Source organism: Hemiscyllium ocellatum, chromosome 21 (assembly GCF_020745735.1).
Source record: "Hemiscyllium ocellatum isolate sHemOce1 chromosome 21, sHemOce1.pat.X.cur, whole genome shotgun sequence".
Classification (NCBI taxonomy): Eukaryota; Metazoa; Chordata; class Chondrichthyes; order Orectolobiformes; family Hemiscylliidae; genus Hemiscyllium; species Hemiscyllium ocellatum.
Window position 1 is genome coordinate 24,999,553 of NC_083421.1, and position 19,898 is coordinate 25,019,450.

At 43.9% G+C, this 19,898-nt stretch overlaps 1 protein-coding gene across 1 annotated transcript in view; it reads left to right on the forward strand.

Moving 5' to 3' along the window:
• The first annotated feature begins 499 nt into the window (after window positions 1–499).
• The window catches only part of nsmfb (NMDA receptor synaptonuclear signaling and neuronal migration factor b), a 104,283-nt gene continuing 84,884 nt past the window's right edge, over window positions 500–19,898 (forward strand). The window contains exons 1-2 of the mRNA XM_060841013.1: window positions 500–570; window positions 1,902–1,969. Coding sequence (XP_060696996.1) covers window positions 500–570; window positions 1,902–1,969 — 139 coding nt within the window. The remainder of the gene's footprint in view (window positions 571–1,901; window positions 1,970–19,898) is intronic.

The window sequence follows — 19,898 nt, forward strand, 5'->3', positions numbered from 1 at the left end:
GCAACACTGTGGGTGGCTGTACACACTAAAGAATGCTGCATTCAAAAGGCAGTTCGCCACCACCCTCTCCAGGGCAGTAAATGCTGCCCTACCAGTGATGCCCACATCCTGTGAATGAATTTTAAAGCTATGTCTCTGACCCATTTTTCTCTTTCTCATTGCCCTCTATCTCCCCTCACACCGGCTGATCTATCTGCCCCTGTTCTGTAACCCTCTGTCCTTTCTCTGCTTGCCCTCCCTGTGGGGCTATCTGCACCCCGCGGGATGTGGCGGTGCCACTCACTCCCCTCGCTCTCGGGATTGGGTTTCGCCTGTCCCTGCCCACTGCGCCCGGGCTCCGCCTGCAGACCCAGCCCCCTCCGAGCCGAGCATGGGAGGCGGCTGCGAGCTGCAGGCGGCACACAGCTCCCGGAGACCGGCACTGCCTGGCATGGGCGAGGGGTTACCCCCGGCCGCTCTGTGATTGCCATGTCTCCCATTCCCCGGCTCTCCATCCAGGATGGGCAGCGCTGTTTCCAAACGGAAGAACCCGCGGAGCAATGCCATTTGCTCGGCTGAATCCAAGGTCAGGTAAGTGCCACCTGGGTCGGGAGCTGGGCATCACATTCCCGGACCAGGAGCACCCACCCAGTCCGCAACCCCGTCCCCCTCTCCCTTTAGAAACGCTGGCTGCTGCAGCCCATTCTGCTGCACTGCATTTGAGTTGCACCGAAGTTCCCTTTCAAGGGGCTGCCGGATTTACTGCCTGGCTCTGTTACATCTGTCCGTTGGTTCTCCCCCTGCACACGCGAAAGTTGATGCTCCCAAAGTTTTGCTCACTCCTGGTCAGCAGGGAGAAATTCCCGGTGCCATTGCCCAGGGTGACTGCCCAATCGCCCAGCCTCTTGCGCGCTTCATTGGAAAGCTGTAAACCCGGTTAGCACTCAGGAACTCTACCAGCTCCCGAGTGCTTCCAGTGGGATATTTCCAGCACCTTGTGCCTCTGTCTCTCCCCTGCCTGTTTGCATCTTTTTTTATTTGGCTTTGATCGTTTCCTCACTATCTGTTCAGTGGGATTTCTCTCATTCTGTTTTGTCTTATGTCTATTGTTTATTTATTTGCCTTCTGTTGTGTTTGCGCAGTCTCTCTGTTTTGTCTTCCCATGTCTCTTTTCCACCCTCAATCTCCTTTCACCCTGCTCACTGTCTCTCCCTGCCACGTTGCCATAGCTCCTCTCTACACTCTGCACAATTTGCACTTTTAACCTGCAACTTTAGAACGAGCTTGTGTGAACACTCCTGCGTGCATGGTTTTGCTGTACTGGAGTTGTTGGATCTGTTTTAAAACAAACTGGCTCAAAATTGCACATGCGTGCTTCACGAAGTGCTAGACCTTTGTCCCTAAATGTTGCAGTTATTTTAAGCTTGCTGCTTTCCATTACCTCCACAGCACTACTCATATTTTATTGTCTCCCTGTATTGATTCTCCTTGTGTCTCTCCTGTATCTCTCTTCCTCTGTCACATTTCACACACACTGAGGCTAACTCTACCCAGCTATTGAGAAGGCGATCTGTCACTTATTGGATTGCTACTGTCTATTTCCTTTTATGAAACATTTAAAAGGTGCAGCAGTTGGAAATGTAGAAATATTGAATATGCTTCATGTCCTTTACAGTAATGGGCTGTCAAATTTAATTGAATTACATTTATTATGCTGATTGTACGGGAACTGATTGATTTTTTTTATCCCCCAGTATGTTCATTCACTTTATCCCCTTGTCGCTGTAAAGTGGGATGAACCCGCTTGTATTTTTGTGTCAGTTTTTCATTTGTGCAGTTTTGGGAGGTGTCTGTCTCTCTGACATTTTTATTTTCTCCTTTTTTTCCCGCTGTGTTGCTACGTTGTGGCTTCAAATGTGAAGAGCAGCACAAGCTTTCAGAGAGTATCTGTCGCACACTGAGCCCAGCACCAGTAGCACCAAGGCATCAGGTAAGAAACTATACCTCTCATTCACTATGTGGTCAGAGTTCCATGCACCCATTTTCCACCCCCTCACAAACACTCTCCTGCCCCTCTGACCTCACAGTATTCCTGAGTTCCTGTCAGAGTAAGAGGGGTTTAGATAGCCTCTCCTTTATTTATTTTTTGCCTGCTGCTGTGCTCACATTCTGCACCTCTTGAGGCAGCCTCTTTGTGTTTTATGATCAGGTTGTTCTTAATCACAGCAGCTCCCTAACACTTTCTGAGGTGGAAGGTTCTGTATATGTATCTGAGAGGCAGGGCAAGGTTGGACTGGCATTGTCAATTCAGCCTCTCCAATCTGTTCTGCCAATCCATTCAGTGGGTATTCTGTGTCGCAGTTCTAATAATCTGCCTTAATTCCATCCACCTAAACACCCAGATCTAGCAGTGAATTGTGGATAAATTTGTTCTAAAATTTTAAATTATTTCCAGCTTGAGGGAGTGAGTTCAGATTTCTTCCAGCTCTTGTATAAAGTGCTTTTGGATATCTGTTCAAAACATAAAGATCGAATATAAACACTGTTCTGTTTTGTTCTTCAAATCTTGAAGAGGGAAAATAGCTTCTCTGTGATTTCCTTGTAATCGTTAATTTTTCTACCTGCACCTCTCTCAATCTGCTGCTGTTTCTCCTCTCTCTATCTGACCTCTCTGCCTCAGTCTCACACCCCAGTTATATTGCCAGTTAATCTTCTATATTCAAGGAAATACAAGTCTATTCTATACAACTTTACTTGGAACTTCACCATTTTAACATTGGCCTAATTCTGGTGAATCTGCAACACACCCCCTTTCAAGGTCAAAATATCTCCCCTGAACTGTGATACCCAGAACACAGTGCTCCAGATGGGTTGGAGCGGGCGCTTTACTGACTGTCACACAACTTCTACCCTTTTACATTCCAGACTAACATTCCATTGGCCTTTGGAATGTTTTTTTACTTGCCCACCAGCTTTCATTGCTGTCTGTATGTGGACTCCCAAATCTCACTGCTCCTAAAGACCGAACAGGTTTATTAACCTGAGGGGATTGTGAGAGAGACAGAGTGTGCGTGTGAGATGTTTTGTGTGTGTCTGTACGAGAGTATCTGTGAGAGAAGGAGATTATAAAAATCAAAGGAATTTGAGACATAGAAAGTGGCCATTTGGCTAATTGTTCCCCTGCTCCTTCCATGAACAAGCTCTCACTTCTTGTGTACAAGTTTTAATTCATCTCCAAACATCTGTCCAACTCACTTTAAAATTATTTCTGGAATGAGCATTTCCCCCAGGTTTTCAAATAGCATGTTCTTGATCCTAAAAAAATTCCCCAAGCCTTCCTTCATGCTAAATGTGATTGTATAGGCTCTGTCAGACTGTGTCCATTTGCGGCAGTGAGTGAAATTTATAAATCTCTGCGATTGTTTGTTTGTGTGCAAGAGGAAGAAATATGTGGATTTGTCTGTTTGTGAAAGATTGTGTGTAAGAGAGAGATCAAGCAGGAATTGTTTGCCTCAGAGATTGTGTGTGTGTCTGAGAGATGCTGAGTGGACATGTGTGCCTGGTAAATTTTCGGAGGATATGGCAAGAATGATTGTTTGAAGTCATCTGAATTCTGGTGTGCAAGGGTGAATTTCTTCAGGTACTTTATATGAATTGTATATCCATGGTTAAATTGTGCCTCTTCCCAAGTCAACTGCACTCCACAGACTACACACACCCGAAAGATCCCAATATTAGCAAAGCAGCTGGACACGCAGCTCCACTAATGTATTTGTCGTTTCCAGTTTACTGTGTCCATAGACACAAAGCCAGCCTGGACATGTCCACTGTGCCCAACAACTGGGCCACTTCAATATTCTACTGAGTGTCTGGCTGATATGTGGAAGGAGAGAATAATATGCAAAGATGTTAGTTCAAAGTTTGGGAGAAGATTTGTAGCTCAGGTGCTCGTTGTTGTGGTTCTGTTCGCCGAGCTGGGAGTTTTTGTTGCAAACGTTTCGTCCCCTGTTTAGGTGACATCCTCAGTGCTTGGGAGCCTCCTGTGAAGCGCTTCTGTCATGTATAAATGCTGAAGGAAACATGACGGAAGCGCTTCACAGGAGGCTTCCAAGCACTGAGGATGTCACCTAGACAGGGGACAAAACATTTGCAACAAAAACTCCCAGCTCGGCGAACAGAACCACAACAAAGATGTTAGTTAACAAAACCAGAGGAAGACAGACTGGCAGACCGAACTTTCATTTCTCACAGCACCAAATCATAGAATCCCTGTGGTGCAGATATAGGCGACTCAGCCCATCGAGTCTGCACTGATCCTCCAAAAAGCATCCCACCTTATCCTTGTAAACCCACATTTGCTAGTTAACCCACCTGTCTTGCACACTACAAGGCAATTTAGCATGGCTAGTCCACCTAGCCTGCTCATCTTTAGACTGTGAGAGGAAACTCATGCAGACACGGGCAGAATGTGCAAACTCCACAGTCACCTGAGGCTAGAAACAAACCAGGTCCCTGGCAATGTGAGGGAGCAGTGCTAACCACTGTGCAACTCCTTGTGTGAATGTACACAGTCATTTAAGAATGTAAGAATTAGGAGCAGGAGTAGGCCATTCAGCCCTTTGAGCTTGCTTTGCCATTTAACACGATCATGGCAGATCTAATCTCGGCCTCCACTCCATTTTCCTGCTCTTTCTCCAAAACCTTAATATTTTAAATTAAAAATCAGTCAATCTCCTCCTTAAATTGGTTCTGTATTTACCACAATCTAGGTAGTGAATTCTACAGATTCATGACTCTTTTAGAGAAGTAATTCCTCTTTCTCTCTGTTTTAAATCTTCCAACACTTAACCTAAAACTATAACCTCTTGTTCTAGATCGCTCCACGAGGGGAAACATCTGCTTTATGTCTACCTTATCAGTTCCTTTAGCGTCTCATATACACACTTAGATCTCCTCTCAACCTTCTAAACTATAACTGGCATACGCCTAAACTGTTCAAATACAAGGCTTTCATCTCTGAAATTAATTTAATGAACCTTCTCTAAACTGCCTCCAATGCAATTACATCCTGCCTCAAGTAAGGGGACCAAAACTATATGTAGTACTCCAGATGTGGCTTTGTACAACTGCAATGACGTTTCATTATTTTTATACTCCATTCCTTTCACAGTAAAGGCCAAAATTCAATATACTTTCCTTATTACCTATAGTCCCTGCGTACGAGCTTTCTGTAACTCATGCATGAGGACACCCAGATCCCTCTGCTTTGAAGCATTTGACATTTCTCTCCATTTAGATAACAAGTTGCCTTGTTAGTCTTTTGACTCACACTTAGAATCCTATAATGTGGAAGCAGGCCATTCAGCCCATTGAATCCACAGTATGAGATAAGGATTCACATTTTTGGATCATTGAAATCTCTCTTGGGGTAGAAGTGACCGGTACAAGAAGGACAGATTGCACCTAAATTGGAAGGGAACTAATATACTGACAGGGAAATTTGCTAGAATTGCTTGGGAGGATTTAAACTAGTAAGGGGGGGGGGCGTGGAAGGGAGAGGGGGAAAGGGAGAGGGAGAAAGGGGGGTGAGAGGGGGAAAGGGCGGGGGGGGGTGGGGGGAACCCAGGGACATAATGAGGAAAGAGATCAATCTGAGACTGGTACAGTTGAGAACAGAAGCAAGTCAAACAGTCAGGGCAGGCAGGGACAAGGTAGGGCTAATAAATTAAACTGCACTCATTTCAATGCAAAGGGCCTAACAGGGAAGGCAGATGAACTCAGGGCATGGTTAGGAACATTGGACTGGGATATCATAGCAGTTTCAGAAACATGGCTCACGATTGGGCAGGACTGGCAGCTTCATGTTCCAGGATACAAATGCTACAGGAAGGATAGAAAGGGAGGCAAGAGAGGAGGGGCATTTTTGATAAGGGATAGCATTACAGCTGTGCTGAGGGAGGATATTCCTGGAAATACATGCAGGGAAGTTGTTTGGGTGGAACTGAGAAAAAGGAAAGGGATGATCACCTTATTGGGATTGTAATATAGACCTCCCAATAGTCAGAGGAAAATTGAGAAACAAACTTGTAAGGAGATCTCAGTTGTCTATAAGAATAATAGGCTGGTTATGGTAGGGGATTTAACTTTCCAAACATACACTGGGACTGCCATAGTTTAGATGGCGAGGAATTTGTTAAGTGTGCACAAGACAATTTTCTGATTCAGTATGTGGATGTATCTACTGGAGAAGGTGCAAAACTTGACCTACTCTTGGGAAATAAGGCAGGGCAGGGAGTTGGGGAGCACTTTGGGGCCAGCGACCATAATTCTATTAGTTTTAAAATAGTGATGGAAAAGGATAGACCAGATCTAAAAGTTGGAAGTTCTAAATTGGAGAAAGGTCAATTTTGACGGTATTAGGCAAGAACTTCCAAAACCTGATTGGGGGCAGATGTTTGCAGATAAAGGAACAGCTGGAAAATGGGAAGCCTTCAGAAATGAGATAACAAGAATCCAGAGAAAGTATATTCCTGTTCGGGTGAAAGGAAAGACTGGTAGGTATAGGGAATGCTGGATGACTAAAGAAATTGAGGGTTTGGTTAAGAAAAAGAAGGAACCATATGTAAGGTATAGACAGGATAGATAGAGTGAATCCTTAGAAGAGTATAAAGGAAGTAGGAGTATATTTAAGAGGGAAATCAGGAGGGCAAAAAGGGGACATGAGGTAGCTTTGGCAAATAGAATTAAAGAGAATCCAAAGGGTTTTTACAAACACATTAAGGACAAAAGGGTAACTAGGGAGAGAATAGGGCCCCTCAAAGATCAGCAAGGCAGCCTTTGTGTGGAGCCACAGAAAATGGGGGAGATAGTAAATGAGTATTTTGCATCAGTATTTACTGTGGTAAAGGATATGGAAGATATAGACGATAGGGAAATAGATGGTGACATCTCACAAAATGTCCATATTACAGAGGAGGAAGTGCTGGATGTCTTGAAACGCATAAAGGTGGATAAGTCCCCAGAACCTGATCAGTTATACCCTTGAACTTTGTGGGAAGCTAGAGAAGTGATTGCTGGGCTTCATGCTGAGATATTTGTATCATCGATAGTCACAGGTGAGGTGCCTGAAGACTGAAGGTTGGCTAATGTGGTGCCACTGTTTAAGAAGGATGGTAAGGACAAGCCAGGGAACTATAGACTAGTGAGTCTGACCTCAGTGGTGGGCAAGTTGTTGGAGGGAATCCTGAGGGACAGGATGTACATATATTTGGAAAGGCAAGGACTTATTAGGGATAGTCAACATGGCTTTGTGCGTGGGAAATCATGTCTCACAAACTTGATTGAGTTTTTTGAAGAAGTAACAAAGAGGATTGATGAGGGCAGAGCAGTAGATGTGATCTATATGCACTAGCAGGAGAATCGATGTTTCGGGCATGAGCCCTTCATATCTAAGTAAGGCATTCACCAAGGTTCCCCATGGGAGACTGGTTAGCAAGGTTAGATCTCATGGAATACAGGGAGAACTAGCCATTTGGATACAGAACTGGCTGAAAGGTAGAAGACAGAGGGTGGTGGTGGAGGGTTGTTTTTCAGACTGGAGGCCTGTGACCAGTGGAGTGCCACAAGATTCGGTGCTGGGTCCTCTACTTTTTGTCATTTACATAAATGATTTGGATGTGAGCATAGGAGGTACAGTTAGTAGGTTTGCTGATGAAACCAAAAATGGAGGTGTAGTCGAGAGCAAAGAAGGTTACCTCAAATTACAACAGGATCTTGACCAGATGGGCCAATGGGCTGAGAAATGGCAGATGGAGTTTAATTCATATAAATGTGAGGTGCTGCACTTTGGGAAAGCAAATCTTAACAGGACGTATACACTTAATGGTAAGGTCCGAGGGAGTGTTGCTGAACAAAGAGACCTTAGAGTGCAGATTCATAATTCCTTGAAAGTGGAGTCACAGCTAGGTAGGATAGTGAAAATGATGTTTGGTATGTTTTCCTTTATTGGTCAGAGTATTGAGTACAGGAGTTGGGAGGTTATGTTGCAGCTGTACAGGACATTGGTTAGGTCACTGTTGGAATATTGCATGCATTTCTGATTTCCTTCCTATTGGAAAGATGTTGTGAAACTTGAAAGGGTTCAGAAAAGATTTGCAAGGATGTTGCCAGGGTTGGAGGATTTGAGCTATAGGGAGAGGCTGAACAGGCTGGGGCTGGTTTCCCTGGAATGTCGGAGGCTGAGGGGTGACCTTATAGAGGTTTACAAAGTTATGAGGGGCATGGATAGGATAAATAGGCAAAGTCTTTTCCCTGGGGTGGGTGAGTCCAGAACGGAGGGTATAGGTTTAGAGTGAGAGGGGAAAGATATAAAAGAAACCTAAGGGGCAACTTTTTCACACAGAGGGTTGTATGTGTATGGAATAAGCTGCCAAAATACAGGACAAAATACATGTCTGAAAGCCGTAGTATCATCACACTTTCTTAATAATTGATTTCAACAATTTTTGAATGATAGATATTAAACTGCTCAATAGTTTCCTATTTTCTGCCACCTTTCCTTTTTGAATAAAAACTTTGCATTAGCATGTTTCCGATCTGTGCTTTTGCTTTCCATTTCTTTTATTTTGCACTAGTTTTCTTTTCATAATTATTTTTTGCCCTTTTTATTACTTGTTTTGGTGTGCTTTGGTGGTCTTTAAAAGTTTCCCTATCCTCCAGTCTGACACTGACCTTTGCGATGTGGTATGCCCGAGATTGGGCCTTTCTGTTATCTTTCACTGACTTGCTTAGCCATGAATGCTTTATGTCCCTCTTACAATTGTCCTTAGTCTCTGGAATATATTTTATTCGGGAATATGTCCTTAAAAGTGTCTGCCATCTTATACTTTTGTAGTATTGACAATAGAAAGAAATAAGTACTTGCACTTAAATAGTGCGTCAGGATTTCCCGAAGTGTTTGTAGGGAACAAAATGCTTTTGAAAAGTGGTCACTCTTACCACGTAAACATTGTTGTAATGTGGACTGATTGCTGTAATGTCACAACTAATTTGTACACAGCTACTTCCCTCATACTGCATCATTACAATGACTGGATAATGTGCTTTTATTCAGGTTCACTGAAGGATAAATATTGGTTATTTGGAGAATTCACCAAGCTTCTTTGAAAAATTGTCATATATCCTATTACATTCGTCTTAGTTGGCCTCAGTTTGGATTTTCCAAAGAACAGTATCTCTGACAGTGCAGCAGTCTCTCAGTACCACTTTGAACTTCTGTTGAAAGGGGAAGGGAGGTGAGGGGATAGAGGCACTGTCAACCAACCGACAGCCATCTGGCTTAATGTTGAGAGTGCTACCTCTGAATACTTTCCATATTCAGGTGCTTTTGGGAATATCGAAACAGCTGGTCATACAATATTGAGGAAAATTACAGAACCTTTAGAGAAAAGGTTCCCAAATGTTTTGACTCAAGGTACACTAGAACAATGAGGACAAAACAGTCTGTATTATCTTCTCAACATTTGCCATTTTTAACGTTCATTTATTTATTTGATCCGAGAAAATGCTGACTCTTCTCTGTAAGCTTGTTTTGAGAAAAGCTCATGATTGTTCAGTCAAATTTAGTCTTTTTACCAGAAATGCAGCAAGGACAAGGACTTGGCTGGATGGAAACAGCTGCACAGTGAGGTTGGCTATCACAAACAATCTAAGCCTGTGTCCTCATGTTTAATCTGTTACCCTCCTGTCCAGCATCTAGCTCGATGAAGAGTAGTCTCAAAATCTGCTTTCGAGAAATCAAACAATCTGGAATTACTGTTAGATAAGGAGGGAGAGAAAGGCAGGCGAGAGGGCGAAAACAGAATGAGACAAAGAAAACCAGTGAGATTAAGATACAATAGCTTTGTGCAGGGCAGGTCATGTCTTACTAATTTGATTGAATTTTTCGAGGAGGTGAAAAAGGTAATTGTTATGGGTAGACTAGTGGATTTTGTCTACATGGATTTTAGTAAGGCTTTCAACAAGTTCCCTCATGTTAGCCTGTGCCAGAGGATTAAGCTGCATGGAATCGAGAGTGACATGACCACTTGGATTCAGAATTGGCTTGTCCATGAAGGCAGAGGGCAGTGGCTTCCAGGCTGGAGGTCCATGACCGGTGATGTTCCACAGGGATCCATACTGGAACCTCTGCTGTTTGTGATATATATAAATGACTTGAATGAAAATGTAGATGGTTGGGTTAGTAAGTTTGCGGATGATACGAAGATTGGTGGAAGTGTAGATAGGGTAGAAGGTTGTCAAAGGATACAGCCGAATATAGAGCAGTTGCAGATCTGGGCAGAGAAATGGCAGATGGAGTTTAATCTGAGTAAGTGTGAGGTGCTGAACTTTGGGAGATCAAATGTTTAGGAAGACTTAACAGTTAAAAGCAGGACCTTGAACAGCATTGTACAGAGGGATCTTGGGGTTCAAGTCTGTAACCTGCTGAAAGTGGCCACACAAGCAGCTTGTCGTGAAGAAGGCATTTGGCGCACTTGCCTTTATTGGTCGGGAAACTGAGTACAAGAGTCAGGATGTCATGTTGCAGCTTTATAAGATTTTAGCTCAGCCACACTTCAAGTAGTGCATTCAATTCCAGTTGCCACATTACAGGAAGGATGTGGATGCTTTGGAGAGGGTATAGAAGAGGTTTACCAGGAAGTTGCCTGGATTAGAGAGTATGAGCTATAAGAAGAGGCTAGAAAAGCTCAGGTTGTTTCTCTGGAGCAGTGGGGGCTGAGGGGAGACTTGATAGAAGTCTATAAAGTTAAGAGATGCATAGATAGGATTGACAGTCAGAATCTTTTTCCCAGAATTGAAATGTCTAATACTAGATGGCAAGCATTTCAGGTGAGAGGGGCAAAGTTCAAAGAAATGTGAGGGATAAGCTTTTTACTCAGAGAGTGGTGGGAGTCTGGAACATGCTGCCGGTCTGGTAGTAAAGGCAGACACGATAGGGGTGCTTAAGGGGCTTTTGAGTAACCCATGAGTATGCAAGGAATGGAGGGATACAGACTAAGAGCAGGCAGAAGGGATTAGTTTAATTTGTCGTCATGTTCAGCACAACATCATGGGCCAAAGGGTCAGTACCTGTGCAGTCCAGTTCTATATTTCTGAATTAGAGGTATAGAGTGTGTAAAAGTCAGAAAAACCAAGCAAAAAAAAGAATAAAAGAAAGATTGGAAGACAGAGAGATAAACAAATTAAACAAGGGTGTTTTATTGTTCACTGCATCGTGGCTGCCACCTGTTCCCTTGAGGAAAGTGCATGATTTCAAACAATGGGAGCAAAAAGGATCATGGCTTTCACCACATTATTTTCTTAGAATGTAAAACCAGAAGTGAACAGGATTTATCTTGCAAGCAGAGCCAGCAATGGGTATGTGCACACTCGTCCATCGTCCTACTTTTAATCAGCAACGTCCCCAACATTAACCGGCATCATTGGGGAAGAAAATACAATGTTTCCAAACTGACGGATCTGCTGATTTATGGGTTTTGCAGAACATTGCATCTCTCAAACACTACACAACCCTTGTCCAGCACAACTCAATCCCAGTGATACAGTACATTGTAGATTGAAAGGTGTTGGGATTGTGTGAGAAGTTTTTTTTTAGATCATTAATGGGATCCGAGTATTGCTGGCTAAACTAAAATTTGTTGCCCGTTGCTGACTGAAGTTCAACATGTGGTGGTTGAGTGTATTCTTGAACTGCTGCAGTGTATTTGGAGTAGGTAGGTCAACAGTGTGGTAGGGAGGGAGTTCTAGGATTTTGACCCAGTGACATTGATGGAAAGGCAATAGAGGAACCTAGATTATCTGACATTTGATTATCCGAATTTCAGATTATCCGGCAAGATCGCAAGTTCTCAATGGTTGGCTAAGCTATGCTATTCAGCATTTGATTATCTGACAAAGTACTCCCTGTCCATGTCATTCAGATCATTGAGGTCCCTCTGTGTACACTCAAGGGATCTTGCAGGTGGCAGAGTTCTCATGTATCTGCTGCCCATGTTCTTATTGGGAGTAATGTTTTCTAAGCTGCTGTCTAAGGAGCCTTTATGGGTGGTGCAGCGTATCTTTTATGTACTATACCCTGCTGCCCCAAGGGCTTTTGGTGGATAGAGTGAATATTTAACGTGACAACTGGTGAGAAAATTAGACAGGCTGTTTTGTCTTTGTTGTCGCCATGCACTTTGAATTGACTTGGAGTTTGTAATCATTTGGCAAATGGAGCATATTTAATCAATCTCTGAATTGGGCCTTGTAGATTGGGAATGAGTCTCTTGGGAGGCAGGAAGTGGGTTATCTGCTCCAGAATTCCCAGCAACTGACCTACTCCATATATGGCTGGTGTAATTCAATTTCTGATCAGTGGTAATTGGGAGGATGTTATGGTTAATGTTAGCATTTCAGGATAACGATGCTAATGGATGTCAAGGGGAGCTGGTTAGATTCTCTCGTGAAGTTAAATCCTGTACACATGATGGAAGAGTCAGTATGATCACTCGGTTATGCTTATTGTCATTTCGAGACTTGTCAGTTGGTGCTGTCTGATGTCACTGTTGATGAATCATTTCCTCACTTTGCTGATGATTAAGAGGAGACAAGTGATAATTGGCTGGGTTGGATTTATCCTGTTTTTTTTGTGGACAGGACATATCTGTACAATTGTTGGTTTGATGCTAGTATTGTAGTTATACTGCAACAGCGTCAAAAAATGTGCTGGAAAAGCAGAGCCAGTCAGGCAGCATCCAAGAAGGAGGAGAGTTGACGTTTTGAGCATAAGCTCTTCGTCAGGAATGGGGTCCTTTGCAGATCTGGGAGAGTGTGGCCCTGAGCTGGGGCAAGGCTGACTGCAGGGAGAGTAGGTAGTAGCACATGGCTGTGAGCGTGGAGCAGAGGATCTGGAGGGAGACCTGTTTCTGGAGGCTTTGGATTTGCTGTACATCATGGTTGTCCTGGTTAGGTCCAAATTGTGAATGTAGTTTTGAGTCCATGCGGGATCAGGCGGTTGCATAGGCAGGCGCTGAGATATGAGATGTGGTTGTCATAGCAGGAAGAGCTTATGCTCAAAATGTTGACTCTCCTCCTCGGATGTTGCCTGACCAGCTGTGCTTTTCCAGCACCACACGTTTTGACTCTGATCTCCAGCATCTGCAGTCCTCACTTTCTGCTTTTTATACTGGACCAACTTGGCTAGGGCTGCAGAAAAGGACAAATCTTCAGTACTATTGTCAGAATATCGCCAGCATCCATAGTCTTTGCATATCCAGTGCCTTCAGCAGTTTCTTGATATCACATTGAATGAATTGAATTGATTAAAGACTGTGATGCTGGGGACCTCCAGATGAAAATGAGATGGATCATCTACTCAGTAGTTCTGGCTGAAGCCATATCTTTTGCAAAAATACTGGGCACTTTTGTCATTGAGGATGGGGATGTTTGTAGATCCTTTTTTGGTTTGTGGTTAGTTTGCTTCCACTATTTATAATTAGCAATGGAAGGTCTGTCGAAACTTGATCTGATCTATTGGCTTTATAATAGTTTACCTTAATCGCTTGTTTGGCGCAAAAATTATCCTAGGAGAAAGTGAGAACTGCAGCTGCCGGAGATCAGGAATGATGAAGGACTTATGCTCGAAACCTCAATTCTCCTGCTCCTCGGATGCTGCCTGACCAGGTGTGTTTTTGTAGCACCACACTCTTCAACACAAGTTATCCTGTTTTTCAGCTTTAGAAATACATCATTTTTAGGTAATGCCTGGTTCTGCACCTGGCAGGTCCTCTCGCACTCTTCACTGAATTAGTGCTGATCCCTGGCTCAATGATAATAGTAGATTGGGGGCTATGCCAGGTCATCAAGTTGCAGATTACAGCTTTGCTGCTGATGGCCCATAGCGGTTCATATGTGCCCCATTCTGAGCTAATAGGTCTGTTCAAAATCAATGACATTTAGCACACTGGTTGAACCACCCATCATGACATAGGGTGACTTCAATGTGAACAAGTGATTTGACCTCCAGAAGGGACACGTGGGATTGATTCAACATATAGGAGTACTGATTCATCACCTGAAGAAGCAGGATAGGTTATAATCAGAAGCAGGTTTCCTTGCTCATGTTTGACCTGGTGCTGTAAGCCTTCTTGGAGTCTGGAGTTAATGTTGAGGTTATTTCCCTCCAGACTGCATACCACAGTGTGGCCATTTCTGGTGATGGAGGGAATATGTATGTGTGATTATATCAGATTGTTGTTTGTCTGGTTTATGGGATAGCTCTCCAAATTTTAGTACAAATCCCCAAATGTTGTTGAGGATAACTTTGAAGGATCAGCTAGGCCAGGTGTGCCTTTGCCCTGTTAATACCAAGGCGACAGCCAGTTTTATTTTTCTTATATCTTTTCATAACAATTTGATGCAACAGAATTATTTTCAGAGACATTTCAGAAGGCAGTTATGAAATGCATTGTGGGTCTGGAGTCACATGCAGGCCACACCAGGTAAGAACGGTAGCTTCCTTCCCAACAGTGTATTAGTGAACCAGTAATTCTATGGTCACCATTACTTCTATGCAGATTTATATCTTTAATCAGATTTAAATTCCCCAACTGCTGTGGTAGGGTTTGAATTCATGTTTCAGGTACATTAGTCTGGGCCTCTGGATTTCCAGTCTAGGGACACACCATCTTTTCTACTGTTCCCTGATAACTGGAAGATTGTGAGACAGTATGTACAGGTTTGTGTTTAAAACAGGCAAGTTGTTATCACATTAAATTTCAGAGTGCAAATGCTGGAAACTCTGAGGAGATTGAGTTTTTGAGGGAGAAAGTACTCCTCCCTCTCCTCCCTGACCTATCACCTTCATCTCCTCCCCCACTCACCCATTGTACTCCATGCTACTCTCTCCCCCCACCCCACCCTCCTCTAGCTTATCTCTCCACGCTTCAGGCTCACTGCCTTTATTCCTGATGAAGGGCTTTTGCCCGAAACGTCGATTTCGCTACACTTTGGATGTTGCCTGAACTGCTGTGCTCTTCCAGCACCACTGATCCAAATATTTTTCAGTCTAACCCTAGGAGCCAAACAAAATTAAGCCAATCTCTCTCAATTGGACATTCCTTATTATCCCCTGATTTCCAGCATTGGCAATTTTCTTACTCTTTTTTACCGATCAATCTATGTCTTCTTCCTGAATAGCTTCTTCCTTTTTTTTAATTCATTCATAATACGTGGGCACCACTAACGAGGAGATGATCTGTTGTCCATCCCAAATTGGCCAGGAGAATGTGAGATTGAGCCACTTTCCTGGAGTCCTTCAGGTCACCCTGTGATTAGGGAAGTGAGTTCTGGGAATTTGACCCAGCAATGGTGAAGATACAACAATGTAGTTCCCAATTCCTGACTGGTGCATTATGGACGGTGGACAGGCTTTGGGAAAACAGGACATGAGATACATGCTGCAGAATGTAGCCAACAATGTTATACAAAATGAATAAGTCTGATTTAGTTAAGTCTCTATTTACAGGATTTTCTCCAGTCCATAACCAGTTAAATGTGAAAAGAAATGGGAAAATTCTCTCTTTTTTGGAGATTGTCATTGCTTAGCACTTTTTTTTTAGATTACTTACAGTGTGGAAACCGGCCCTTTGGCCCAACAAGTCCACACCGACCCACCGAAGCACAACCCACCCATACCCCTACATTTACCCCTTACCTAACACTACGGGCAATTTAGCATGGCCAATTCACCTGGCCCGCACATCTTTGGACTGTAGGAGGAAACCAGAGCACCCGGAGGAAACCCACACAGACACAAGGAGAACGTGCAAACTCCACACAGTCAGTCACCTGAGGCGGGAATCGAACCCGGGTCTCTGGCGTTGTGAGGCAGCAGTGCTAACCACTGTGTCACTGTGCCGCCCACTGGTGTGACTTAAATGTTGCAGTCCCTTGATAGCTCAAGTCCAGATATTGTCCAGGTCTTCCTGAATGTGGGCATTAACTACTTTAGTATTAAGGAGTCAAGAGTAGTGCTCAACTTCTGACATTTTGATGGAAGGAAGCTCAGTGATGGAACAGTTGAAGATTGTTGGATCTAGGACATAATCTTGGGGGAATCCTGCAAAGATACCTGTGGGAAGGTGATTGGCTTTTTACAAGCCCAACCATTTTCCTTTGTGCTGTACGTGATGACAGTGAAGAGACTCCAACCCCAATCAATGAAGACAACTCAGTGTGTTTAACCTATCCTTTGGAAGGTTTGTGTGTTTTCCTCATCCTTGGGAACTCTGCATGCTACCCTCAGAAACCTGTGTTGGCCTGACACACGTCGACATCTGTGTTGGCCTGACACACGTCGACATATTTTATGTGTTCGAAGGGCGGCACGGTGGCACAGTGGTTAGCACTGCTGCCTCACAGCGCCTGTAGACCCGGGTTCAATTCCCGACTCAGGCGACTGACTGTGTGGAGTTTGCACGTTCTCCCCGTGTCTGCGTGGGTTTCCTCCGGGTGCTCCGGTTTCCTCCCACAGTCACAAAGATGAGCGGGTCAGGTGAATTGGCCATGCTAAATTGCCCATAGTGTTAGGTAAGGGGTAATGTAGGGGTATGGGTGGGTTACGCTTCGGCGGGTCGGTGTGGACTTGTTGGGCCGAAGGGCCTGTTTCCACACTGTAAATCTAATCTAATCTAATCTAATCTAATCCCTGGACTAACTTGAAGTGTTGTGGCCACTCATTCTTATCCATGCTGTATTGTTTCTCTGCTGCATGGAATGTGAATTAGAAAGGAAATGTTACAATGGATGGTGATGAATGTATGCTTGTGAATTATCCTGTGTCTCAGCCACTTGCTCAGTTTCAATATATCTGGGATGTATTGTGTAAGGATTGGAGAGAAGGGTTGGGGGTGCAGACAAATACACAATTTTATTGGTGGGGGAGGCCAAGTAGGATCTCAAGTATCCATTTCTGAATGCAACATAATCCCAACAGATATTTCTAGAGCCAGCGATTAGAAGTAATTACATCGAAGAGTCTAATTGGGGCTGTTCACCTGGAGTGAGTTGGCCCAGAGCCTGTTGGCTGCAGACACTCTGTATGATTCAATCAAGGTCAAAAACAAGCTTCAGCCACTTGACAGCTGTGGGGGTTTGTCTGTGTTTGTGTGGATTCCATCTGTAATTCTCACCATGTTTGCATCTGTGAGAGTGTGTACGTGCCCGCATCTGTCAGGAGTGGCTCTGTATTTGCATATGAATTTATGTCTGTGGACTTGTATACGTGCTTGGTTTGATATACATTTGCACAAGCTCTGATATACCGTCACCTATAAATGGAGAGTGTTTGCCTGTATTTTTGTACACAGGCAGGAATGTGACACAGGAAAGAATGTGTTTTGTTTTATTCACTCATGAGATGAGGGCTTCATTCACTGGACCAACATTTATTGCTCAACACAAACTGTCCTTGCAAAAGTGGTGGTGAGCTGCTTTCTTAAACTGCTCCAGTCCTATTGGTTTAGGGACACTCACATAACTGTTTGGAAAGGATTAGATTAGATTAGATTACTTACAGTGTGGAAACAGGCCCTTCGGCCCAAGCAGTCCACACTGACCCGCCGAAGCGCAACCCACCCATTCCCCTACACTTATCCCTTATCTAACACTACGGGCAATTTAGCATGGCCAATTCACCTGACCCGCACATCTTTGGACTGTGGGAGGAAATCAGAGCACCCGGAGGAAACCCACGCAGTACACAGGGAGAATGTGCACACTCCACACAGCCAGTCACCTGAGTCGGGAATTGAACCCGGGTCTCTTCCCGGAATTCCAAGATTTTGACCCAGCGACACAGAGAAGAGTGATATAGTACAAGGAGGTTGGTGAGTCGCTTGGAAGGAAACTTGCAGGTAGTGATGATCCCATTTTTCTGCTACCCTTGTCCTTCTAAGTGGTAGAGTTTGCGGGTTTGGTAGGTGCTGTTGAAGGAGCCTTTGTGAGTTTCCACAGTGCATTTTTCAGGTGATGCACACTGCTGCCACTGAGCGTCGGTGGTGGGGGGAGTAGATGTTTATTGATGTGGTACCAATCAAGTAGATTACTCTGTCCTGGATGGCATCAAGTTTCTTGAATGTTGTTGGAACTGCAGTCATCTAGGCAAGTGGAGAGTATCCCATCACACTCCTGATTTGTGCCTTGAGTGTGGTAGACAGATTTTGGGCATCAGAAGGTGAGATCCTGGCTGCAGAATTCCCAATCTCTAACCTGCTCGTGATTTATATGGCTACTCCAGCTCAGTTTATGCTCAGTGGTAACCTTCAGGATGTTTGTGGAAGATTCAACAATGGTAATGACATTAAACATCAAAGATTAATGATCAGATTCTCTCTTGCTGAAGTTGCTAATTGCCTGTCACTAATGTGGTGTGCGACTGTTACTTGCAGCTTGTTAATCTAAACCGGGTTACTGTCCAAGTCTTGCTGTATTGGACGTATTGATCAGTAGCTGAGGAGTCATGAATGGTGCTGAACATTGTGCAATCTTCAGCAAACATCCCAATTTCCGATCTTTTGATGGAGGACAGCACATTGATGAAGTATCTGAAGAGAGTTTGGCCTGGGACACAACTGAGGAAATCCTGTAGGGATGTCCTAGATCTGACTTGACTGATCTTCAACAACCACAACCACCTTCCTATGTGTTAGGAATGATTCTAATCAGCAGAGAGATTTCCTTGATTCTCATTGACTCCAGTTTTGCAAGGGGCCTTGATGCAAAAATCTTTGAACGATGCTGCATTGATGTCAAGGGCAGTCACTCTGACCTCACTTTTGGACTAAGGTTGCGAAAGGCCAAGAGCCAAGAGCTCCTCAGAACCCAAACACAGCGTCAATGAGTAGGTTATTCCTTGTAAGTGTCACCTGATAGCACTGTTCATGACACCATCCATCATTTAGGAGAAAGTGAGGACTGCAGATGCTGGAGATCAGAGCTGAAAATGTGTTGCTGGAAAAGTGCAGCAGGTCAGGCAGCATCCAAGGAGCAGGAGAGTCAACGTTTCGGGCATGAGCCCTTCTTCAGGAATGAGGAGAGTGTGTCCAGCAGGCTAAGATAAGAGGTAGGCTTGGCACACCCTCCTCACTCCTGAAGAAGGGCTCATGCCCGAAACATCGATCTCCTGCTCCTTGGATGCTGCCTGACCTGCTGCGCTTTTCCAGCAACGCATTTTCAGCACCATCCATCATTTGTTTACTAGTGCTTCTTTAGTGTATGTGTTTGAATGTTTGTGCACATATTTATGTGCACTCTTACATGTGCTTCTACATGAGCCTATGCCTAATCTCTACATGTGAAGATTTCTGTTCATTATTCCTGAAAGAATGCTGTCAGTTTCTTGACCTATTAATCAAACTTCACTGAAGATTACTCTCCCCAAAATTTACACAACTTACTCAGCTTCTATTTCAATCGCACTTCACTCTCACAAAGGTGAAATAATTTTTTGTTAATTAATGGACAAAATCAGCATCCAGTGAAAATCAGAACTGTGGACCACCAAGAGGGAGGAGGGCTTAGTAGAGGAAGGCGTGATGATGGGTTCTCACTGTGAAACATATGTTTTTATTTCCAGCCGCAGCACAACCTCAATTCAGTCCTTACCCTAAAAGGCTCCATACCATCACCGACTCACCAGAGTGTGTGAGCAATGAACAATGACAGCAAAATGTTTCTAGGGTTTAATGGTATTCACAATTACACAGATGATAGCACATGCTGGAAGCATTGAAGTGCATAGAGGTGCCATTCGAAAGCATAGATCTCTATGTTTTGAGCCATGACCAGTTTGGATACATATAACATTTTGAGATCATTTGTTT